Raw genomic sequence first — 17,906 nt, 5'->3', positions numbered from 1 at the left:
CTTTTAAGGCAAATGTCGTCATTCCGGATTATGATATGTTATGCAAGGTTCTCCACACGCGAATGTATCCCTTCGATAACTTCGTCCCGTCGTTATTGATCTTTCATGATGTCTCTAACAACGCACCCACTTGCTGTTGTGACTGTATCCTAATTAAGGCTAATGTATTATAAAGGTTTCCTAAGGTTATGATTGAACCCTTTCAGGTTTCCCACGTATCCAAAACGGAATCAGGTCTGAATGTAGTTCGTGGGATAGTGATGAAATATGATAAAACGACCGAGCGTTACTCAGAAAGCCTATGTATCCAAAACATAATCAGGTCGGAATGTAGTTCAATTACAACAGATGCAAAATGATGAGATTAGGAAATGAAAATGGTCAAGTCTGACTCAGACATCAAATGTATCCAAGTGGAATCAGGCCAGAACGTAGTTCAATTACAAAAGATAACGTAATCTGATGAGGATTGCCTACGTATTCGTTTTCTAGGAAATCAAGTCGGTCTTGTTCCTGAACAACATACAAAAATGATATTTGGTTTCTCTATTACAAGAGAAAGGGGAATAGAAACCGAACCCTATGTGGGTTGCCTACATATCCCTCCGTGGGAAGTCAGGTTGAACGTAGTTCTATTACATCAAAAACCTAACTCTATCTGTCTTCATGCATAATATCTCTTGATTGTGTCCGAGTTGATCGGCTTCGTGCTGACAATTCCATCCATTTCTGCTAAGATTAGAGCTCCACCAGACAGTGCTCTATGGACCACGTAAGGACCCTACTAGTTTGGTGCAATCTTCCATTTAGCTTCTTCTTGATGGGGAAAGATTTTCTTCAGAACCAACTGCCCCGGAGTGAATTGGCGAGGCTTCACTATTTTGTTAAATGCACTAGCCATCCTGTTCTAGTATAGTTGTCCATGACATATGACATCCATTCTTTTCTCATCAATGAGCATGAGTTGTTCTTGCCTGACCCGTATCCACTATGTATCATCCAATTTTTCTTCTTGAATGAATCTTAAGGACAGTATTTTGACTTCTGCGGGTATCACTGCTTCGGTGCCGTATACCAACATATAGGTCGTTTCCCCAGTAGTTGTTCTCATGGTAGTCCGGTAACCTAATAATGCAAAAGGTAACTTCTCATGCCATTGTCTATGATTGTCCACCATCTTTTGCAAAATCCTCTTGATATTCTTATTGGCTGCCTCAACTGCCCCATTCATTTGTGGTCTGTAAGCTGTGGAATTACGGTGGATAATTTTGAACTTCTCACAGATTTCTCTCATGAGGTCGCTATTGAGTTAGCGTAATTGTCAGTAATGATGGACTCTAGTATCCCAAATCTGCAAATGATGTTGTTCGAGACAAAGTCTGCAACCACCTTCTTTGTAACGTCCTTGTAAGTGGATGCCTTGACCCATTTGGTGAAATAGTCAATGGCTACCAAAAGGAAACAATGTCTATTTGATGTTGCAGGATCTATGGGTCCTATCACATCCATGTCCCAGGTGGCGAAAGGCCGGGTGATCCCATTACATTTAACTCATTTGGTGGAACTCGAATGAAATCTCCATGAATCTGGCACTAGTGACACTTCTGCGCATAGTGTATACTGTCACTTTCCATAGTCATCCAAAATTATCCAGCTCTCAAAATCTTCTTGTCTAACATGGACCTGTTCATGTTGTGTCCGCACGTCCCTGCGTGTATTTCGTCTAACAGTCTGGTTGCTTCGGCGGCATCTACACATCTCAGTAAACCTAAGTATGGGGTGCTTCACTACAAGACTTACTCGTTAGGAAAAAGTTGTTTGCCAACCTCATGAGGGCTCATTTTTGACCATTAGTAGCATTGTCTAGGTACTCCTAGGTCGCAAGGAAATTCTTGATGTCATGATACCAAGGTTTACCATCTGGTTCTTCATTCACATGGAAGTAATAGGCATGTTGATCCTTGATTTTTATCTCAATGGGGTCGATATAGTTCTTTTCTAGATGCTAAATCATAGACGATAAGGTCACAAGGGCATCAGTGAACTCTTTCTGAATTTTGGGGACGTGCTTGAACTCAATCTTTGTGAACTTCTTGTATAACTCCTTCATGCAGTGCATGTACGGTAGTATCTTGACATTCTTAGTTGACCATGCTCCTTGGACGTGGTGGATCAGCAAACCGGAATCTCCTATGACCAAAAGTTCTTTGATGTTTATGTCGACTGCCATTTTGATTCTAAGGATGCATGCCTCGTATTCAACTATATTATAGGTACAAGAGAATCTTATCTTTGCTGATGCTGGATAGTATTGTCCAGATTTTGAAATTAGGACTGCCCCAATCCTGACTCCTTTGAAGTTTGTTGCTCCATCAAAATACATCCTCTATCCAAGGTATAATTATGCGATATCTTCCCAAAAAATAGTACTTCTTCATTGAGGAAATATGTGGTAAGTGGTTCGTAATCACTATCCACTGGTTTCTCGGCAAGGTGGTCGGCTAAAGCTCCTCCTTTGATAGCCTTCTAAGTTATGTACACAATGTCAAATTCGTTGAGGAGAATTTACCATTTAGCTAGCTTTCCCGTAGGCATTGGCTTCTGAAAAATGTACTTGAGCAGGTTGAGCTGAGATATCAAATGCGTGGTGTATGCCGACATGTAATGCCTTAGCTTCTGAGCCATCCAAGTCAGAGCACAACAAGTACGTTCTATCAAAGTATACTTCGCCTCGCATGGTGTGAACTTCTTGCTTAAGTAGTAGATGGCCTGGTCCTTTCTCCCAATTTCGTCATGCTGCCCCAATACGCAGCCGAAGGCATTGTTCAAGACTGACAAATAGAGCAACAATGGTTTCCCTGGTTCAGGGGGAACCAACACTTGCGTTTCTGAAAGATACTCTTTGATTTTTTCGAAGGTTTTCTGGCACTCCTCCGTCCATTTCATGGCAGCATCCTTCTTTAGCAGCTTAAAAATGGGTTCGCACATAACTGTGGACTGGACTATAAAGCGACTAATATAATTCAACCTTTCCAAGAAACTCATGACATTTTTTGTCTCTTTGGTGGTGATAATTCCTGGATGGCCTTGATTCTTTATGGGTCCAACTCTATCCCCTTCCTGCTTACAATGAAACCCAATAGTTTTCCAGCGGGGACTCCGAACGCGCACTTTGCTGGATTCAACTTCAAATTGTACCTTCGCATGTTTTCGAAAAATCTCCTCAAGTCATCCAAGTGTTCTGAACTTTTTCGATATTTTATGATGGCATCATCCACATACACTTCAATCTCCTTATGAATCATGTCGTGAAAGACGGTTGTCATGGACTTCATGTAGGTGGCGCTAGCGTTCTTGAGACCGAACAACATAACCCTGTAACAGTAGACTCCCTAGGGCGTGGTGAATGTTGTCTTCTCTGTGTCCTCCTCGTGCATGAAGATCTGATGGTACCTAGTGAAATAATCCACAAACGACTGCAGTTCGTGCTTCGCACAGTTGTCGATGAGAATATGGATATTTGGCAAGGGGAAATTGTCCTTTGGACTAGCTTTGTTAATATCCCTGTAATCCATACATATTTTGATCTTTTCGTCCTTTTTGGGCACTGGGACCATGTTTGCCAACCAGCTTGGATAGTTGGTGAGCTTTACTACATTTGCTTCTATCTGTTTAGTCACCTCTTCATTAATCCTCAGACTTAAATCAGGTTTGAACTTCCTGGGTTTCTGCTTGACCGACGGTCTAGCAGGGTCAGTCGGTAGTCGATACGAGACAATGTTGGTGCTTAATCTTGGGATGTCATCATAAGACCATCCGAACACGTCGACGTACTGTTGGAGGAGTTCAATCATTTTTTCCTTCTGCCTGGCTTCTAGGTGAATGTTGATTCTGGTTTCTTTCACGTCTTCTTCGCTTCCAAGATTGACCACTTTCGTTTCTTCGAGGTTGGGCTTCTTCTGACTCTCCAGTTGTTCGATCTCCTGCGGGAGATCGTATGGCATCATACTCTCGTCATATTATTTGTAATCAGGATCGTTGCACTTAGTAGTTTCGTTACATGTCATAATCACAGAACGTGGTTTTTTATCAGTTTGATTACTAAAAAGGAAAGCTAGGTATAAATAAATTAGTAAAATAAAGTTTCGATATTTAGGTAAAATATTCTTTTATTTCATTAAAAGGGGAATGTCTTAAGCGTTCACAAGAGGCAAATAACAAAAAGGTAAAGACACGGTACAAGTCTGAATTGACCATTCTCTTTCAAAAGAAAACTTTTACAGTTCGATACTACCAAGACTCCGAGCGAACCAAAGATGGACTGGCTCTCCATTTCTGCAATTCTTCTCCTGGTTCGGCATCCCTAAGACTTGGTGTCTTGATGCCAGTTCCTTCACAACATTCTTCGATCATATTCACTAATAGCTTTCCCATACCGTCAATGATATCATCTTGGGGTGTTGAACTCTATCCTGGACTCGAAACATGCTCTGGCACAAAAACCTTTTTCCCGGAGCTAACGATACGAGTTTTCCCTTTTGGAGGCTGATATCCTATGCCAGATCTTCCTTTCTGCCAATTGTGTTAAATTGGCTTTGTAATTCTATCTGACTTGGCTCCCAACCCTGTTCCTATCATGTATCCATATTTCATCATCTCCCTCATAGCCATCTTGGATCCATACAGCGATTGCATTCCCAGAGTTTGTTCAGTCTTCTCCATGTCAGTACTCTGCATGATTTCTACAGCGTTGAAGGCGACTTCGTTTAGTCCCTCAATGAATGGGACAACATACTCCATATAGGTGGAGTGACCCCACTCACCGTGGACCACGATTTCCTGGCATCCCAGCTCGATATTTATACATTGGTGCAAGGTAGATGGCACGACCCCTGCTATATGTATCTAGGGCATGCCTAATAGCAAATTATAAGAAGAGGAGATTTCCATCACTTGGAACAACACTAGAAAGTCGACCGACCTGATTTGCAAAGCTAGATACATTTCCCCAATAACATCCTTTTGCAAGCCATCAAAGGCCCTCACCCTTACGTGGCTTTCTTTGACCTTCCTCAAATGAATTCCCAACTCCCACATGGTGAAGAGTGGACAAATGTTTACTCTTGATCCTCCATCGACCAACACACGGGATACCACTTTGTACCCGCATTTGACAGTAATGTGAAGATCCTTGTTGTGACTTGCTCCTTCGACAGGAAGTTCGTCTCTTCTGAAAGTAATCATGTTTGCTTCCACCATTTTCCCAATTGTCGCGGCCAACGCCTCACTAGTGGTGTTACTTGGTACACTTACTCCGCTTAGTACTTTCAACAAAGCATCCTTATGACTGTCAGAACTCATTAATAGATCAATAATAGATATATGTGCCGGGGTTTACTTTAACTTCTCTTCCACATAATACTCTTTACTCGACATTCTTTCCCAAAACTCGATGGCGTCTAGGTCTGTTATGTTCCTCCTTGGAATTTGCTCTCTCCCAGGATTCCCTCGATTGACATCTTCAGGGGAATAGCACCTCCGAGACCTAGTCATACCATGGGTTGTGGTAGAGTTCGTCATTTTGGCCTCTCCCTTTTGCTGGTAGGTCCTTGGGACGGTTTTGTACTCATGATCCTCTTCATCTCGAGTAGCATATGTAGGTTGTTGCAGATAAGTTTGAACTGTTATTGTAGGCTTTAGTTGTACTGTAATTATGGGAGCCCTTTGAGGAGGGATCCTTGCAGCCTCTGCATTTTTGATAGTGACAATTGTTTCCTTCAGGTCATATTCTTCATCTAACACGATCATCTTAGCTCCCTGGTTTCGATGATTTGGCAGCGGGTTGCGATTCACATTAGGTGGTGTCAGAGTGCACTGAATGGCTCGGCTATTGATCAGGGTTTTAATTTCATTTTTCAACTTGAAATAGTCTTCAGTATCATGCCCCGGTACATTGGAATGATAAACGTATCTCTTAGTGGCATCAAAATATTTGGAGGGATGTTTCATAACCCCTCCCTCAATTAGGTGTATCAATTTCGCTCTTATTAACCTTTCAAATAATTGGGGCAATGGTTCAGCAATCGGGGTATAAGTTCTGGGACCCCTTTATTCAAAGTTAGGACGATGGTATGGTGTATGCGCAAGTCAGTTTTGGGGAGTAGTGGTTTGGACATGAGCATTTGGTCATTGTGAGTTTTGGTTATTGTTGGCTCGAGGATGGTTGTAATGTGGTTGAGGGTGGTAGTATGGCTGGATATTATAGACTGGAGTGTAAGTGGGTGGAGGTGAGTGGTTGTTTGGTAGTATGCGGTGCTTCCATGGGATGGGTTAGTTTGATAGTAATGGATGATTGTTGAGACTTCTTATTTCTTTTTCTTTGCGCTACCGATCGATCCTGACTGGATAGCCTTGATGGCCGCTTGCAGTGCTTCCATATACTGCACCTTACCAGATTTTACGCCTTCTTCTATGAAATCTCCCATCTTAACTAGCTCGGGAAACTTTTGACCCATCATTCCTATCATCTTTTCAAAGTATATTCCCTCCTGGGCTCGGATGAAGTACTTGGTCAGTTCAGTGTCGTCTAGCGGCGGATGCGCCCTGGCAACTTCCGTCCTCCACCGTCGTGCATATTCTTGTAACGACTCAGATAATTTTTTCTACAGGTTCATCAGCGCGAACAAGTCAGGGGTGATCTGTATATTGAATCAAAAACGGTTCATGAAGTCCTCCGCCATATCTTGCCAAGTTCTCCAATTTCACAGGTCCTATCGGGTATACCAGGTGAGTGCTTTTCTCGTTAGACTCCTTATAAACAATTTCATCCTTAGTTTCTCATTCATTCCTACTCCGACCAACTTGTCACAATAAGCCCTTAAATGTGCGTGAGGGTACCTTATCCCATCGAAGACATCGAACTTTGGCGGTTTGTACCCTACTGAAATATCCACATCTGGGTGAATACACAGGTCAACATAGTCTAGGCTTTCACTTCCTCAGGCAACTTGGAGACTCTTCATTTGCCTTCTCAACATTTACAACTGCTCAGATACCGACTCTTCTTCCTTACGTCGGGCTTCTCTCTCCATCTCGGCATATTGATCGATCTCGTATGGCACCCTAACCGTGACAGGTGCTGTAAAGGTAGGTTCGGTAATGTCATATACAGGGGGAACGTATCGCTTATGAGTAGCGGCATGTGCCACGGGTATGTACTGGTTGGTGGTGAAAGTGACTCCGTCATGAGAGGGGTAGTTGCATTAGCGCTAACAACCAGGTTCTATGATGTCGTAGGGTATTGTGGTACATAGGGAGCGTGAATAGGGGGATTTGGTGGGCTAGAGAGGGTTACTGGAGTATGACTTGAGTGGTGGGGGTTGAGGTTGGAGTGTTGTTGTTTTGGCGTGATGTTGAAGAAAAATGATCTGGAAGTGAATCCAAAGAAGGAAATCTTGGTGGTTGAGGAAGTGTTGTCATGGCCAGGTGCGCCAATTCTCTAATATGTTGTACCTCTTCCCATAAGGATTCCATTTCCTGGGCCATTCTAGCCACATGTTCATCATTCCTAGTGTTGTCCTTTTCCCCTGATCGCCCCAGGCTATCGACTATGACCAAAGCATGTTCAGTTGGGTCTTCTGTAGTTGACATCTTTCCCTTGGACCTAAGATTGTATGGTGGCTCCGCTAGTTTTAGTCGACGCAAACCAACTTTCTTTTATTTTTGACGAGTAATAATAAAGCAAAAGTAAAATAGAAGAAAGAAAAAAAAAAGCAAGAGTTAGTTTCATCAATTATGCAAGCAGGAAATCACATAGAGCAGATAATTCGTGCATTATCGCTAGCGCGTTCCTAAGATTCGCATGGACCTCTCATTGCCTAAGGTAGGCCTAATTCGGGGATGTTTGACAGACATTTAGACTTGACACATTTAGATCCGAAGAAATTTTGTTTTCATTGATAATTTGGACTAATACAAGTGGGAATAGGGATTACATCATAGAGTTGCATGGGCTTAGACAGTTTGCCATTTTGGAAAGTAAAAGAGAGAACTAGGGATAAAGGTAAAAAGTGGGGAAAGGAGGGGAAATCAACCAATTCTAATAACCATCCTCTGAGTCGCTTCATGTACTCTTCTCTTCTTTTGGCCCTCTTCTGGATCCTCCTCCAGGTCTTCCTTAAACTCTTCCTCATCATCGTTGAATTCAGACTCCTCTTCCAGATCTTCTTTTGGTTTTGTGCTTGACTCTATTTTGATGCATTCCACTACCCGATCATCCTCTTCAGCCGGTGGTAACATGTGGTCAATGTTTCCTGGGACCACCTGACTATGCATTGGTGTGGTCACAAGATAATATGGCAGAATCTCATGGTAAATCTGCAAAGCAACCACCACAGCCTCTAACCAGGCTATACCCTCTCTGCTTGGGCAGGGCCAATTCTTCTTCTTCATTAATCCAGACGTATTACTTGGGAGTGCACCATGAGCTTTGACCCATAGGTATTGTTACCAGGTCATTCCACTTTTCTTGCAGTCTCCTTATCCTAGGAATTGGAATCTGGCCATTGTAGTCGTCCTCGTATAGCACTGTCCTTGTCCACAACGGCACATCTTGGATCATCCCAAATTGTCTGAGGACCCACAGGGGTGAGTATGGTTTAATGCCTTCCAATCCGATCAACTTAATGAATTACTTTTGGGGAGTCCTCAAGATTGCCCTTCTACCTAACCAAGAGAGTTTCTAGTTGATCCATTCTCCTGTCAGATTGGTCAGTGTTTCCCTCCTTTCTTGTTGTCCATGTGGGGAAATCCAGCATCTCATTCTTTCATTATGGCTACGAATCTTATTGCTGACACCCACGAAGTAGTCGATAGTAGCCTCCCGTTGGAAGAAGTGTTCGGTAGCCCAAATCTGAAGTAGAAAGTTACATCCTTTAAAGAAATCGTATCCTCATACAAATGCGGATAAAGCTCTCAGCATCTCGGCTAACACCATCGGCACTAAAGTAGCTTGAAGATTGCCGCAGAAGGTTGCCAGGACCACTGGCAACAGGTTGATGTTGATAGGGCCCTTTTACTGTGGGAAGACCAATAATCCCAACAGTTCCATTGTGAAAGTGATAGGCCTAAGACTCTCTCATGTCGCTTGGTCATATTGAAACACCCCTTAATACCATTCGTAGCTTTCACGTGCATAAACATGTCGAACATTTGGTCGAGGATCACCCATCCATCCTCGATACTTCTGAGACTTCTGCTATTGGTAAGACGTAGAACATCCAAGAACCGATAACCAGGCATAGTAACTTGTAGTACTGGCTTTCATCCGTCGAATGGTAGCTTCATAAAACTTGTGACTTCCTCCAATGTCGGTACTAGCTCACAGTCGGAAAATTTGAACACCTCTTTAGCTGGATCCCAAAATTCTATCAATAAGCGAGTGAGCAACTCGTCTGCTCGGATGTTTATCAATGCAGTTAATTCCCTTAGGTGTGTCCGAACATTATCTCCATGTTCCCGACAAATATTCTTCCACCACTGTTTCAGCTTATGTGGGGCTCCCATTACCATGCTAATTTCAGGGATGTTCTGTTTGATTTCCATTTTCTAAGGTAGGTAGAAGAAAAATATATGGGTAAGTGTTAGCTTTGAATCTGTAAGTATCTTGTCATGTTTGTTTGTCTTTCCACAAAAATTAAGTCATTGGGTGCATGACCCGTTGACATCAGGGCGACTTTCCGAATTATGTGTTGGTGCTAGCGACAAACGCACCTAAAGTTTATGTAGTATGAACTATTTACTATAGTAGAGTGTTTCCTACTTTTCAATTGGACTGAGAACTGCGAGAAGTTATGTCAGTTGACCTGACAAAGCCATTCTCTGAAACTAGAAAGTTTTGAAAACAAGGTTCGGAGGGGTGTAAAAGACAACCCTCCCGTACCATTGTGTGTGATAGTGTACGGCCAAGACTCTATTGGAAGATATGTGATGATAGTGTATATAAAGCAAACAGGGGTGTAGCGGAAACAAGCAAGGTGATCTCAGAGAGCAGATAACTGTAAAGAGAAAATAAGGCATGTAAGCATGTAATTGCAATTTCGGTTATAATCAAATCAAAGTACAAATAAATCCAAAAGCCAAATTAGTCGAAATCTACTAAGGTCAGAACCTAAGTGTATATTCCCCAGCCGAGTCTCCATGTTGTTTCACCCTATTTTGCGCTAGTCAAGACAAGATTCAACTTGTGGTGCCTCTGTTGTTGATAAAAGAGAGTCGCAACCTAATATTTAAAGGTATACTAGCGTACCTATTTAATTACTAAGTCATATTCTACATTAATCTGCTAACCTGTGAGATTATGAATAAGGGTTCTTATTCTTCTAAGGGGAAGGTATTAGGCACCCCTTAAAATATACTTAAGGTAGATCCATAGGACTTAGACTAAGTTTGGGATCAATTATTTATAAAATACTTTGATTAGTGATAAGGAATGTTGCTTACTATATACCTAAGGGGAGAGTATGATATTGATATAAAGAATGTGAGATCCTAAAGCGATACGAGTTTATGAAGAAGTTCATAAGATATATTAGAAGAGTCTTGAAATTGGTTTATAAGTGGTCTAGATTTTACAAGCTTGTAAAAGAGATGGAGTTATGAAAATACTTTAATTTTGGGGATGGTTATATATATAATTCTAAAGGGTGTTTTGTAAAAAATGTGAGCCTAAAATTACCTTAGACTCTGAAGATTTTTTAAGAAGAGGTTATTTTGTTGAAAATCCATTAAGGCGATGGTTCTTGAAATTCTGATTTTCCTTTTGAAAATGAAGCTCAGATCTGATTCCCCCATTTGAAATAGAGCTGTTGTTTTGCTAAGTTCTGGATTTTAAAATCTTTAAAGGAAAGAAAGGTGAGCGAAAAACATAATAATTTGTGAGCAGATTATGATTAGCGAATTAAGGATCTACTACTAACTAATTTTCCTTTTTAAATCTTATGTTGTTTAAGGCTTGCCTAAGTTTACACTAAAGTATAAGAAAAGAAGCACGTGATTTAATATATGTGTTATATACACGAGAGATAAATAAAAATAATAAAGACATAACAAATACAACTAACATTATTTTAAACTAACGGAAATAATAAACTGTACTAACGATGTCACGACCCAAAATCTATTAGAGGTCGTGATGGCACCGGACACCGCTGTCAAGCAAGCTATAAATAAATACTCAATTTGGTTCTCGTTGTAATATTTTGAAATCATATTTTTCCTTCCATTAAATATTAGAAGATGGAATTTACAGAGTAAATGATAATATTTTTAAAATTTTCAATACAGAATAACTCATAATCACCCCAAAACCCAGTGTCACAAGTGCATGAGCATCTACTAGGAATGTAAAATAAAATACAACATCTGTTCGGAATACAAATTTGGATAGGAGAAATATAAATACTCTGAAGGAGACTCTGCCGGTTGCGGGTCGTAATATAGAATGCAGCTCACGTAAGTCCCCGCATGCATACATGCCTTTGCTCTCACAATGCCACTAGTCACATATGTACCTGCACAAAAATATGTACCAAGTGTAGCATGAGTACGTAATCAACATGTACCCCATAAGTATCTAGCCTAACCCCGGAGTAGTAGTGATAAGGGGTCGACATAGACACTCACTAGTGGTCCAATAACATCAGGTACAGTAAGGAGATAAGTAAATATGAGGCAGAGTAAATAAATGAGGTAAACAAGTAATAAATCACGTGGTACAAATTCCCCCTCTTCACGAGGAACACAAGCTCTCCATTAGAAATTCCCTCCTTAACCCGAGCATATATATATATATATATATATATATATATATATATATATATATATATATATATATATATATATATATATAGTGGATCTCATCAGATAGATCATCATAACTCAAATCGGGAAAACTCACAGATATACTGGCTTTTTGCCAAATATTACGCATGGATCTATGAGGATATGATATAAAAATGCCGAGGCATATGGCCCGATCCAACATAAGAATTTAAACTGTGCACTGCCAAGGGTCGAACGGCCCAAGTCTATCGCAAAGATATGGACCGATCTTTCACTTATTTTTTGGCAAAATATCGATTATTGTTGTATCTTCACCTGAGATGGCAAAAGAAATTATGAAAACTCAAGACCTTCGCTTTGCTACTAGGCTTGAATTTATGTCTGGAGATATTATTTTCTACAATTATACAGACATTAGAACTTGTCCATATGGTGCATACTGGAGAAATATGCACAAAGTGTGTGTCCTGGAACTTCTTAGTGCAAAGATGGTCAAGTCATTTAATTCAATTCGACAAGAAGAGATGTCAAGTCTCATTTCATCAATTAATTCAACTCCTAATGACTCATTGATCAACTTATCAGACAAAATGTTTTGGTTTACAAGTTCTGTAACTTGTAGATCAGCTTTCGGGAAAGTGATTCATGATCATGATAAGTTGATAATGTTGGTGAAAGACGTAACATTATTAGCTGGTGGGTTATCTATTAAACTGTCGAGGCGAATGGCCCGCTCCCAAGAGAGTGCGGTACATAAATCCTACCGAGGCAAACAACCCGATCCCATAAGAGTGAAATACAAATTCCTGCCAAGGCGAACGGTCCGATCCCATTAGAATAAGAAGTTTTGACGGGTCCTTGACCCCACTCACCAATAAACGTGTGAGTTGTAATTTCTTTAACAAAAACCTTTCAATGAAGTATATATATATCACGCAAAGATGCCATAGGAGGAGTAAAGTTATTCGATGACTAATCGCGAAACTATGAAGTCTCTACAGTAGCAAGTCTAGTATCAAGTAGAAATGTAAAGTAAGGATTTAAACAAGCAAGGATAATCCCTATAGTACAAGTACAGCATGGTGTGAACCTAAGTCTACCCGGACAATAACATGAATCTAACTACGTATGAACTCTCATCACATCGTGCATACGTAGTCCCCGCAACAAGTTGTACACATCAAATATACCACCTAGGGATAATTTTCCCCTCACAGAGTTAGACAGGAGACTTACCTCACTCCTACGTTCCAAAACCCGCTCCAACACCGCCCTAACATCTAAGAACCTATGACTGCTGATCCAAAACTAGTCAAATAAGATCCAACCCAATCAAAATATACTCTAATACTCATAATTAATCAATTTATAATAATTTCCAACTTTGCTCGAAAAATCGATAAATCAACCCTCGAGCCCACGTGCCCGGATTCTAAATATTTTCGAAGACAAACACTACCCATAGCACTACGAACTCAAATATATAATTTATTCTCAAGTTCATGCCCAAATTCGTGATCAAAATCCAAGAATACCAATTTCTAAGTTTTTCTTCAAAATCCCAAATTTCTACTAATTTCCATGTTTAAATCCATATATGTGGGAATTACTTACCTCATGAAGGATGACAAAATGGCACTTCACAATCGCACCCAAGACTGGCTCCAACGAGAGAAAAGAGGTGAAATGAGCCAAAACCCGATTTGGCTAACTTATACATTCTACCCAGGCGACTTTCGCGCCTGCGAACCCAAAGGCCGCTTCTGCAGCGTCCCTTCTGCGGCACCAAGACAGCTTCTGCGGAAAACACTGGAGGCCTCCCCTTTGCACCTACGGACAATGTCCTGCTCCTGCAACATCGCAGGTGCGCAATTGCACCTTCCTCCTGCGCTACACTCCGCTTCTGCTCTCCAAGAGGCCACATTTGTGCCATCGCAGATGCAAAAGAAGTCTCGCACCTGCGTGCATTGCCCAGCTCACCTAAAACTGCTTCTGCGACCCTCCTGGCTGCTTCACCGGCTCCGCACCTGCGGCCAAAACCTTGTAGGTGCGGTTAGACCATATACCAGCTGCCTTAGCATTTTCCTTAAGCATCTGAAACTGACCTGAGGCCCCCGGGACCCCGTCCGATCACCCCAACCAGTCCAATAACATAACACGGACCTGCTCGAGGCCTCCAATCACATCAAAATCATGAATCGCACCCCAATTCAAGTTTAATGAACTTTTGAACTTCACACTTCTATATTCGATGCCAAAACCTATCATATCACGTCCGATTGACCTCAAACTTTGCACACAAGTCACATTCGACATTACAGACCTAATACAACTTCCGAAATCGGAATCCGACCCCGATATCAAAAAGTCCACTCCCGATCAAACTTCTTAAAATTATCCAAATTTCCAGCTTTCGCCCAAATGACCCCAAAATGACCTACGGACCTTCAAATCCACTTCCGGACGCGCCCCTAAGTCCAGAATCACCATACGGAGCTATTCCCAGGTTCATAATCCCAATCAAACATTGATAACATTGAACTACACCTCAACCCAATTTTTATGAAATTCTTCCAAAATGCCAACTTCTACAATAGCGCTGAAACGCTCCTAGGTCATCCAAAACCTGATTCGGACATACGCCTAAGTCCAAAATCATCATACGAACCTGTTGGAACCTTCAAATCTTGATTTTGAGGTTGTCTACTCAAAAAGCATACTTTAGTCAATTCCTCCAACTTAAAGCTTCCGAAATTAGAATTTTCTTTCCAAATCAACTCCGAACTTCCCGAAATTCAATTCCGATCACACGTACAAGTCATAATACCTGAAGTGAAACTACTCAAGGCCTCAAACTGCCAAACGACGTGCTAAAGCTTAAAATGACCGGTTGGGTCATTACAAACGAGATAGTAAATAATGATAAAAGAGTTGAGGGAAAGAGGACATGACTTTGTGGTTGGGCCTCAAGGAAAACGGGCCAAGCGATAAAGAAGATGGAAAAACGGCTGACTTTGGACTCCCTAACAGAATGCAATATAGCTGCAATAGGGCCCGAGTTCATCAAGAACTCATAGGCCCAAACAGATGTACGTGTCAAAAAGTAAGAAAGTTATTAGACACATATTCAATATATTCAGAATATGCTAATAGATCACACTCTGACGAACAAATAACTAAAACAGGAATGCGATTAATACTATGGAAGAATCATATATCGACGTGGTGGTTTTACTTAGCAAATAATTCACATTGAAAACCTTTCTTTGCCATTAAACATTAAACCCTTAAAGAAATGAATGTGTTAATAAATTTAGGGCTAAGGAGGGAACCTCACTCAAGGTCGATGCTCCCTGTGGATCCCCCAACACTTCAAAGCTCCCAAGGGACTCAAGGCCTTGGGCAGTGCTTACGTCGGGGAGGGAAACCCTACCCAGAGTCGAACTCCACTCACAAATACCCTTAAACACTAACGACATGTTTTCCTTACGGGTTTAAGTGCCAATAAGGTCCTTTCAATATAAACTAAATACTAAATATTACTTACCACAAACATATATATAATTTCCCCTTAATAACACAAGAGAACACAGTTTGTCTTTAACTACTAAATAAAGAATACATATCAATCAAACCTAAGGGGTTGACTTTAGAACACATATAGAGGAAAAATAGAAGTTTCATATCATACTGTTTGCAGGAGTACGTCATCAAGGAACAACATATTTAAAGAGAAAATGGGAATGCAGAACCCATGTAGATAGCGGCACAAGAAATGCAGATACCCCTGCCTTAGCAGACTTGATATAAACTACTCAATTTGTTATTAACACATGGAAGGATTAATAATACTATTTAACATCTCAAAGATCATCAAAACAGATTCAGACAAATAGCCATGGTCCACCATTGTTATCAAGGGCATCAGAAATAAAATTAAACTCTCAACATGACTATCAATTCACAGATTTAAACATGGGATCTTATTTAGAAATGCAGTCAACTACACATAGATAAGGTAAGTTAGATAGTGACCTCATATCAGCAGGGGAATTTTGCACATTACAGAACGAATTACAGAACCAAATCAACATGTTGGTAAAGAAAGGAGATGGAAACATTGCATCAAAACAAGTTCAAACTCAAACATAAGTCTTGTTTAGTATGTAGGTATGAACTGATCATACTTCAGCTTCTAAAAGTGTCACATGATTGTAACATACTTTCTAAATCCTATTTTTTATGGAATATAAGTTAATGATAGATGCATGTAGGATTTACAGAATCAATAGTGGCTCAAAGAGATTAAGGACATGGATGTACGACACAAGTTTTGAATTACACATGTATATGAGGATCTCAACTGATCATGGGACAAAAAAACCTAATTGTGCAGCAATCACCAGTTGAAGTATTTTCATGGTGAGACAGAATTGGAATGCTGATTTCATTATAGATCATTAGCTAATGTTCAAGCACAAACTCAAGAAGGTGAAGACAACTTTGTCTATATGGAGTAGGGACACTTTTGGTGACATCTTCAAACAATTGGCAACATTGGAGGATATTGTTAGGGTGAAGGAGATGTTATTTGAGGAGGAGCCTACAATTGAGAACAAGATTGTCCTTCACAAAGCTCAAACAGAGTTGAAGAAATACCTGAGTATAGAGGAGCAATACTGGAAGAAAAAAGCTGGAATGACATGGTTTGCTAAGGGTGATAGAAATACTAGTTTCTTTCACAATCATGTCAATGGTAAGAGGAAGAAACTACAATTGATAAGAATTCAGAATGGAGATGGGGCTTGGCTAGAACATCAAGGTCAAATGGCTACTGCTGTTGTTAAATTCTATCAAAGACAATTCATAAAAGAGGGGGATCGTACAGATTTCTCAATGCTAGACAATTTACCAACTATGGTGTCCATGGAACAGAACTTGGAGTTATGTAGCTTTCCAACAGTATAATAGGTCAAGGATGCACTTTTTGAGCTAAGTGGAGACAGTGCAAGTGGTCCTGATGGATTTTCTGGCTTGTTTAATCAAGTATGCTGGGAGGTGATCTGTTATGATATCCACAATATGATGCTTCATTTCTATGGAGGTGCATCTTTGCCAAAGTCAATTACTCACATTAACTTGGTGCTACTGCCAAAGAAGCCAAGAGTCCAAACATTCTTAGACTTAATACCTATAAGTTTGAGCAACTTCATTAACAAGGTGATATCTATGGTTATTCATGACAGACTGGAGACGTTTCTACCTAATTACATTTCCCCTAACCAATCTGGCTTTGTAAAAGGAAGGAGCATTTTCGAAAACATCCTACACACACGGGATATTGTCACTATGACATAAGGATTAGAGGTAAACCTGCCAATGTTGTGATTAAACTTGACATAGAAAAGACATATGATAGGGTGTCCTGGAAGTTTTTGATTCATGTATTAAGAAGGATGGGCTTTGCAGCACACTTCATTACCATGGTATGGAACTTACTATCTAATAATTTGTATTCAGTGTTGGTTACTGGGCAGCCCTCAGGATTGTTCAAGTCTATAAGAGGTGTGAAGCAAGGAGATCCATTGTCTCCTGCCTTACTCATTTTGTCAACTGAAGTGTTGTCTAGATCTTTGAACAAATTGTTTGAGGATAGGACATTTGTTTGTTTTGGTATGCCCAAGTGGTCTGATCCTCTAAACCACTTGGTTTATGCTGATGATACCATAATATTTGCATCTGCTCACCCTCCATCTTTGAGCAAGATCATGGTAGTATTGAGAAACTATGAGCAAGTGTCAGGCCAGCTTATCAACAACGACAAGAGTTCCTACTCTATGCATGCCAATGTTGCACATGGACTATTTCAGGCAGTTGGTGATATTACAGGATTTTCAAGAGGTAAATTGCCTTTCACATACCTATGTTGCCGTATATTCTACACTAGAAGGAGGAAGGATTACTATGATGACCTTATCAAGAAGGTGAAGGCAAAATTGCATTCCTGGAAAGGAAAACTACTATCTTTTGGAGGAAAAGCAACACTCGTCTCTAGAGTGTTGCAA

The 17,906-nt window shown here is 40.6% G+C and overlaps 1 protein-coding gene across 1 annotated transcript; it reads right to left on the bottom strand.

The window, feature by feature from the left end:
* Positions 1-2,005: 2,005 nt before the first annotated feature.
* Positions 2,006-2,383, bottom strand: LOC142169682 (uncharacterized). The gene has a single exon (XM_075231581.1). It carries the CDS (start codon positions 2,381-2,383, stop codon positions 2,006-2,008), a length of 378 nt encoding a protein of 125 aa, XP_075087682.1.
* Between the last annotated feature and the right edge of the window lie 15,523 nt (positions 2,384-17,906).

This window comes from Nicotiana tabacum, chromosome 15, assembly GCF_000715075.1.
Source record: "Nicotiana tabacum cultivar K326 chromosome 15, ASM71507v2, whole genome shotgun sequence".
NCBI lineage: Eukaryota > Viridiplantae > Streptophyta > Magnoliopsida > Solanales > Solanaceae > Nicotiana > Nicotiana tabacum.
This window is presented reverse-complemented; position numbering and strand designations above follow the sequence as displayed.